Source organism: Capra hircus, chromosome 18, assembly GCF_001704415.2.
Source record: "Capra hircus breed San Clemente chromosome 18, ASM170441v1, whole genome shotgun sequence".
NCBI classification, from domain to species: Eukaryota; Metazoa; Chordata; class Mammalia; order Artiodactyla; family Bovidae; genus Capra; species Capra hircus.
This window is the reverse complement of record NC_030825.1, coordinates 57929353-57937859: the sequence shown is the minus strand read 5'-3', so window position 1 is coordinate 57937859 and position 8507 is coordinate 57929353. Positions and strand designations below refer to the sequence as shown.

Below are 8507 nucleotides of genomic sequence, written 5' to 3'. Positions count from 1 at the left end.
ATCAAAGACAACAATCTCCCCAGGAGAGTCCTGCAGCTGCTGTGAAAACCACAGAGTCTCCTCGGAAGACTGCGGAACCGATTTCATTAGGAAATCAATGCAAATTAAAAACCTCGCCCGGATCCCACTATTCTCTGAGAAGGCGGAGATCAAAGAGGCTGACTTCGCGGTTGCATTGGCGAAGCTCCAGGAAACCCGAGCTCCCGGTGGAGGAGTCTTGCTAGCAACATCTAACACGCCCTCTGACCCTGCCCGTCCCCGAGGAAAGATCTATTCTAACAACAGATGACAAGATTGAAGATACCAAATACGTCACACCCCCGCAGTGCCAGGCACGGAACTGAGCGCCTTACCCACAGTAACGCGCCGCATCGAGGCAGTGACTCTGTGAGGGCGGTGCTGTTCTGTTCCCATTTCACGGAGACCGAAACTGAGGTGTAGGGAATGAAAGCAACTTGACGGTGTCCCTGGTGGCTTAGACGGTGAAGCGTCTGACCGCGATATGGGAGACCTGGGTTCGATCCCTGGGTCGGGAAGATCCCTTGGAGAAGGAAATGGCAACCCACTCCAGTACTGTTGCCTAGAATATTCCATGTATGGAGGAGCCTGGTGGGCAACAGTCCATGGGGTTGCAAAGAGTCGTACACGGCTGAGCGACTTCACTCATGCCACTCTGCCTTCATGGAGTGTTCACCAACCTCCACAGGCAGGCGTGTAACAGGATGCTATTGTGGGAGAGAGAGAAAGAACCAATTTCTTTATCAGTTCAGTTCACTTCAGTCGCTCAGTTGTGTCCAACTCTTTGTGACCCCATGGACTGCAGCACGCCAGGCTTCCCTGTCCATCACCAACTCCCAGAGCTTGCTCAAAGTCGTGTCCATCGAGTCGGTGATGCCATCCAACCGTCTCATCCTCTTTCGTCCCCTTCTCCTGCCTTCAATCTTTCCCAGCATCAGGGTCTTTGCCAGTGAGTCAGCTCTTTGCATGCTAAACTTCTCTATGCATGCGTGCTAAGTCACTTCAGTCACGTCCGACTCTTAGCAACCCCATGGACTGCAGCCTGCCAGGCTCCTCCGTCCATGAGATTCTCCAAGCAAGAATACTGGAGCGGGTTGCCATGCCCTCCTCCAGGGGATCTTCCCCACCCAGGAATCGAACCAGCTTCTCTTAGCATCTCCTCCACTGGCAGGCGGGTTCTTTACCACTAGTGCCGCCTTTATATTATCCACGTCTTGTCTTTTTTTGTTGTTAATTTCTGCATTTATATCTATCCATGCTTTCTTTGAGCTTCCCTGGTGGCTCAGATGGTAAAGCGTCTGCCTACAATGCGGGAGACCCAGGTCCGATCCCTGGGTTGGAAAGATCTCCTGGAGAAGGAAATGGCAACCCACTCCAGTACTCTTGCCTGGAGAATCCCACGGACGGAGGAGCCTGGTAGGCTACAGTCCATGGGGTCGCAAAGAGTCGGACACGACTGAGCGACTTCACTTTCACTATGCTTTCTTTCAAATGTTAGTGCATTCAGGGGCTTTCCTGGTGGTTCAGCGGCTAACACTCCTCCCTCCCAATGCAGGGGGCACAGGTTCAATCCCTGGTCAAGCAACTAAGATCCCACAGGCCACATGGCAAATTAATAATAAGGATTCCTCCTATGAAAAATAAAATTTGTTTTAAAAAATCTATAGTGCATTTGCTTTATTGGTCTTTTCCTAGTCTGTTGACTTGTTTTGTTCATTTCTTGTGAGTATTTTTCCTAATTCTCATTTGCAGCTATAGCTTTTCCTCAGAGTTCAGCTTTGGCCCCGCTTCACAAGTTTTGCAGTGTTATATGCTCATTTCTAAGGGCTTCCCGGATGGCTCAGCAGGTAAAGAATCCACCTGCAAAGCAGGTGACAGTCTAAAGGGTCGCAAAGAGTCAGATACAATTCAGCACACGCACACATGCTCATTTCTAAATAACGGACCCTCCAGTTTTATTCTTCCTATTAGCCCAAGAGTTACTTAGAGGGTGTTTTGACATGTGTGAAACATTTGAATGCCTGTGGTTATTCCTTGTTATTAATTGCTAATTGTGGGCGTGGCCTGCACGGTTTCTGCTTTTGGCAATCAACCTGTGCTAAGTTTCTGACTCAGCCTATTCTTGAGGAAAATGGCGACTATCTTTGCAGGACTCTGATTTGTTTTAAGGCTATAAAGTTCATTATTGAGACAGCTAGGACATTTCAAATGTGGATTGGTTTCATTTCCTTCTTTCTTTCTTTTTTTTTTTTTTTTTTTTTTTGCTGCACGTGGACTTTCTGCAGTCACAGCGAACAGAGCTACTCTTCCTTGCAATGTGCAGGCTTCCTGCAGTGACCTCTGCAATTGTGGAGCACAGGCTCTAGACGCATGGGCTTCAGCAGTTTCTGCACATCGGCTCAGTAGTTCTGGCTCTTGGGCTTAGGTGTCCCTCAGCATATGCGGAATTTTCCCAGACTGGGAATCAAACCTGTGTCCCCTGCATTGGGAGGCAGATTCCTATCCACTGTATGACTGGAGAAGTCTGAATATGGATTGTTAATCAGATAATATCAGTGTTAAAGCTCTTGAGGGTGGTGATGATATTATGGATATCCTTAGGAGACTCAGATTACAGAATGTGCAGATAGAATGGCATGATGTCTGCACCTACTATCGAAAGGTTCAAAATATTCTAGAGGTGCCTCTGACCGCTGAGTCCATCAAGAGAGAGCAGCTGTGCTGTGGGCTTCGTCCCTTGGCACCCCCGGACTTCACATCTCCCTGCAGGTCTGTTCATCAGGGCGGATACGTCTCAGTGCGTAAGTGTGTGTGTGGAGAGATTAGATAGACAGGTGTATGTTTAAAGATAAAGATACACAGAGAAGTAGACAGAGAGGAGACACTGACAGAGAAAGACAGAAATAGAAGCAACAGAGAGATACACAGATGAGAAAGTAGTGGGGAGAGGGAGAGAGAGTGGAAGAGAATATAGATGGACATGGGCAAATATTAACGTTTGATAAATTTAGTTGTAAGTTATACTGTATTATTCTTGTAATGGTAGATTTGAGCTGTTTCAAATGAAAAATTTCGGAGGAAAAAGGCAAGCCAAAAAAAAGAAAAGAGAGAGAGAGAGAGAGAGAAGATTTAGGGGCTTCCCAGGTGGCATCAGTGGTAAAGAATCCACCTGCCAGTGCAGAAGACATAAGAGGTGCGGGTTCGATCCCTGGGTCGGGAAGGTCCCCTGGAGGAGGGCACGGCAACCCACTCCAGTATTCTTTCCTGGAGAATCCCATGGACAGAGGAGCCTGGCGGGCTGCAGTCCAAGGGGTCTCACATAGTTGAACACAACTGAAGCAATTTAGCATGCATGCACTGGTGGTCCAGTGGTTAAGACTCCAAGTTTCCAAGGCAGGGGGCATAGGTTCAATCCCCAGTCAGGGAAGTAAGATCCCACACACTGCATGGTGCAGCCAAAAAAAAAAAAAAAATTTTTTTTTCTTTTTTAAGATTTCTTTTAAAAGTTAGGATAGAGGTTATCTCTGAAGGAGATGGAGGAGTGGTTGGGAGGGAGAGGAAGAGGGATGCTGGGGCTGCTGACGGTGCAATTCCATAATGCAACGTTGCATGGATGTTCCGTTCAGTTCAGTCGCTCAGTCACGTCCGACTCTTTGCGACCCCATGAATCGCAGCACTCCCTGTCTATCACCAGCTCCAGGAGTCCACCCAAACTCATGCATGGATGTTCAGTTCATGATATATCAGTTCTCCCACTCCGGTTTCTGTGTTGTTCAAAATGTGGATAACATGGAATAATTTAAAGTTTCCAAGATTCACTGAAGCATACTCAAAGCAACCTAAATGCTCATCAGTAGTGGGTTGATGAAATACCTGTGGTCACAGTATATCCAGACCAGGAAACACTTGCCCATCAGTGCTGAAAAATAACGTCAGACCTCCTGTATTTACATCCAAGCATTTCCAAGATACACTTTTAATGAAACGCATGCACGCCCACAATGTAAGGTAACGTGCACACATGCTCTGTTTAAAAATGCTTATGCAGGCTTACCTAGGATATCTGGAAGGATACACAAGAAACTGACAATAGTCTCTAGTGAAAAGAAGAGGGAAAGGAGGATCTGGAAGGCAGGGGAGAATAATTTTCTTCATCTTTTTTTTTAAGGTTCCTGTATTTATTTTTGGCTGTGCTGGGTCTCCATCGCTGTCTGCAGGCTTTCTCTGGTTGCGGTCAGCGGGGCTTGCTCTTTGCGGCTGTGAGGGGGCTTCTCGTTGCGGTGCTTCTCTTGTTGCAGAGCGTGGGCTCTGGGTGCGAGAATTTCAGTAGTTGCAGCAGGTGGACTCAGTATTTGCAGCTCCCGGGCTCTAGAGCGCAGGCTCAGTAATTGTGGCGCACAGGATTAGTTGCTCTGGGGCACGAGGGATCTTCCAGCACCAAGGATCGAACCCGCATCCCCTGCATTGGCAGGCAAATCCTTAACCACCAGACCACCAGGGAAGCTGCTCATTTTCTTTTTCTTTTTTACTATGTGCCCACATTATCTTAAAGTTTTATTTATTTTTTGATAAACTGATTTCCCAACTTATTTTTAAGCTGCTTCTATCCTTCCTGATGCTCAGACATTGTATCGTTTCATCCTCTCCTTATCTGTGAAATAGGAAAGCATTTGGTCTCATTTTGCGGAGTTGAGAGAACTGAGGTTCCGGGTGGGGAGTTCTCAGGGCTAGTCACAGCAGGACCAGAGCTTGTGCTTCTGATTACAAATAAGGAGGATGCTCACTTTTGATTTGAGTGGGGAAAAAAAATTTTTTTGCCTCTACCTAGAAGCAAGGGAATGGTCCCCTGTGATCAACCACTAGGATTTCTGTTCCCAGAAAGGAGTATTTATTATATGTATCAATAGGCTGCTACTGGATTCCAGTAACAGAAAACCTGACTCCAAAGGGCTTTGACAGTAAGGAGATTTATTATGTCGCTCACACAAGTTCCGAGGTTGGCAGCCTAATAGTTAAGGAATAGATTCAGCAGCTGTAACAGTCACACAAAACAACAACCGCTTCAATGAGCTAGAAATGGAAATCTCTCTCTTCACGGCATGGATGTTAAGTATTCCAGGGCCAGTATGGGAACATGTCACTTTCCATACAGTTCACCAGCACGGATTCCATGGCAGATTGCAAAAATGGCCCCGGTTCTGCATGTTCTTCGGTATCTATACTCCTTTACAATGTCACTTTGCAGATTTTCCCGTTGTGAGGTGGACTCTCTTTTCCCACCCCTTGAAGCTAGTCACACTGAGCAAAGTGTCAAGTGTAGATCTTAGACTTCCCCTCTCACTCTTGTAACCCTTCCCAGCCACCATGTGAAAAAAAAAAAACCCCAGTCAGCCTGCAGGACGATGAGAAATATTAACACATGGCTTGAACAACTCCACCATCCTATCTGAAGGCCAGCCACTCTCCCAGAAACACTCTTAGCTAACCCATTTGTTGTTGTTTTTCAGTAACTCAGTCATGTTCAACTCTTTGCAACCCCATGGACTGCAGCACACCAGATTTCTCTGTCCTTCACTATCTCCCAGAGTTTGCTCAAACTCCTCTCCATTGAGCTGGTGAGGCCATCCAACCGTCTCATCCTCTGTCGTCCGCTTCTCCTCCTGCCTTCAGTCTTTCCCAGGATCAGGGTCTTCTAATGACTCGACTCTTCACATCATGCAGCCAAGGTACTGGAGCTTCAGTTTCAGCATCAGTCCTTCCAATGAATATTCAGGCTTGATTTCCTTTAGGAATAACTGGTTTGATTGCCTTGAAGTCCAAGGGACTCTCAAGAGGCTTCTCCAGCACCACAGCTTGAAAGCATCAATTCTGTGACACTCAGCCTTCTTTATGATCCAACTCTCACATCCATAGCTGACCACAAACGTCTGAGGAAGCCCAGCCAAAACAGAAAACTGCTCAGCTGAGCCCTGCCCAAGGGGATGACGCAACGAAATCACAAAAGGTTATTATCTCAACCCTCTAGATTTGGAGATGGTTTTTTACACTGCAGAGCTAACTGACACACTTTCATTCGACACAATGGAAAGGGTGAAATGGAGGAATGGAGGGCAGGCACCTTCCATTAAGGGCACTTCAAGGAAGTGACATTGATTACTTTCACTCACATGCTATTGGCAGGAAGTAGTCACAGGGCCATCTCTAGTTGCAAGGGACACTGGGGAATGAAGCCTTTTTTCCCTTGACTAACCTTGTGATTAGCCTGAAACAAGTAGGAGTCTCACTTTAAAGGAAGGTGAAATAGATACTGGGGGCGGGGGGGGGGCGGGGAAGCTAGATGTTTCTAATGGAGAGATTTAGATAAGAGATTGCCGGGAAGACTTCCTGAAAGAAGAGGCAGGATTTGGCAGAGTCTCGGAAGTCAGCCTGGGGAAGGGGCTGCAAATTAAGCAGAAGGGCTTCCAGCTTGTATCTGAAGGTTTCCATCATCCCCTGGGGGCTTCACCTTGGGGACAGGCTGATTGAAAAATCCCTCCTCGCCAAATGCCCGGGCCAAGACAGAAGGTAAAGACTGGAAAAACTTCTCTTGGAAATCTCTGCCCAATGAAGACATACAGGAAAGGGTTGAGGCAGCTGTTGAAACAACCCAGAAAGAAGGTAGCTCAGAGGATGGGCCGCAACTTGTATCTGGCTTGCCATTGCCACAGTCGGGCCACCAGCACTGTGTTAAGTGGGAACCAGAAGGCGAAAAAGGTGCTCACAGCACGAGCAGCAGCCTCTTTAGCCGGCGGGCATGGGCACAGCCTTCCTGCCGAAGCCGGGTGCGGATGAGATGGGCGCAGGTACGGATGATCACCAAGGGCGCCAAGAAGCCCAGCAGGATGTGGATGAGGGTCACCACGACTCTCCCCTCCACAGCCTTGGAGTCATTCCTGGCCCTTGTGGCAAACTTGAAGCTGCAGTATTCACATCCCTTCTGGTTTTCAACGTCTCGGAAAATCAAGTCTGGAGAGCAAGTGACAGGAGCCAGGAGCCACACACACACAGCCAGCCAGGCTGCTCGCTGCACGGTGCGGTGGCTTCAGGACCAGACCGGGTAAACGACGGAGATGCAACGGTCCAGGGAGATGAGGACCAGGAGCCAGATGCTGGTGAAGAGGCGGATGGCCAAGAAGGCCGTGTAGAGCTTGCAGGCTGCAGCTGTGAGGGGCCTCTGGCCAGTGACCACGCTGTATATGGTGATTGGCAGTGAGGCCATGAAGTCTGCGAAGGCCAGATGGGAGGAACCAGATGGTGGTGATAGTGCGAGGCATTCGGAAAGCCGTCGTCCAGAGCACCAGCCCGCTGGCCACCACGGCGACCGCAAAGGACACAGACCGCACAGCGATGGTCAGCTGGTGGAGGCCCTGGATCCTCTCAGGCTGGCACTCGGGCTTGGAGGTAGGATTCATCCTTCTAGAGGACGAAGGACCACACGTCAGAGCTACAAGTTCCCTTTCACTGCTTTTCAGAGCCCCAGAGCCCTCTCGGAGACCCTTCCATTCGTTTCTCTGATTCAATACATATTTAAAAAAAACATTTTATTTATTTCTTTAGGCCGTGCCAGGTCTTAGCTGTGGCATGTGGGATCTAGTTCCCTGACCAGGGATTGAACCTGGGCCCCCTGCATTAAGAGTACAGAGTCTTATCCACTGGGCTACCCGGGAAGTCCCCCAATTCAATATATATTTTACTGACTGCCTGTCATGTCACTCTGATACTGCTAGGTAATTGGAGCTGGAATCACATAACAAAACAGGCCGTCATAGAACTTACCTCCTAAAGGGGGTGTCAGAATGGAAATATGATGCATAGGCTAAAGAAATCCGGATGTACTACTTTAGAAGACTGCAAGCCCCGTGGGAAAAGGAACACAAAAGACGAAAAGGAGTGGCCTCTGACTTTCGGTTATGTCAGAGTAGCTTCGTCAGACCGTCTGACATTAAAAAGTTATAACATTCTGGCCAAAAACATTAAAACGTCAGCCCACTGTTTGAAGACATTGGAAACTGATCAAAATCAAGTATAAACTGGAAGAGAGCCTAGCCCTTGATAGGGGGACCTGGGTGAGGTCCCCAGTGTGACTTTGCATCTTTTGGGTGTGAACCTTTTGTAATTGCTGTGTCCTCGCTGGCTTCAGGTATGAGAGGAGAGAGTTGTAAGCCGGCAGACCAGTCAGAAAGTGAAAATAGAGGTAACTGTGGAGGGAAGGGAGGCCCAAGGGCAGGTAAAGTCCAAACTCTGCATATGACGCCATCCAAATCCTTGTTTGACTAAATTATTTAAGCTTGAGGGAGACCCCAGGATGCCTGGTGAAAAAACAAGAGCTGGAATTTGCAAGAACTAAACAGAGATTTCAGTCGTTTGCCCACCACAGAGGTTAGCGTTCGGAGTTTTGAGCAAAGGTTTGAAGGAGGCGAGGAAGAAAGCCGTGTGCATATCCGGAGGAA

At 48.1% G+C, this 8507-nt stretch overlaps 1 protein-coding gene and 1 non-coding gene across 2 annotated transcripts; both read right to left on the bottom strand.

Moving 5' to 3' along the window:
- Positions 6504 to 7469, bottom strand: GPR32 (G protein-coupled receptor 32). Its single transcript, XM_018063196.1, is given in 5 exon segments — positions 6504 to 6539; positions 6542 to 6619; positions 6621 to 6781; positions 6784 to 7297; positions 7299 to 7469. Coding segments are annotated over 5 exon segments (960 nt in total).
- TRNAK-CUU lies at positions 7652 to 7724 on the bottom strand. Its single transcript has one exon. It is a non-coding gene; the product is annotated as a tRNA-Lys (tRNA).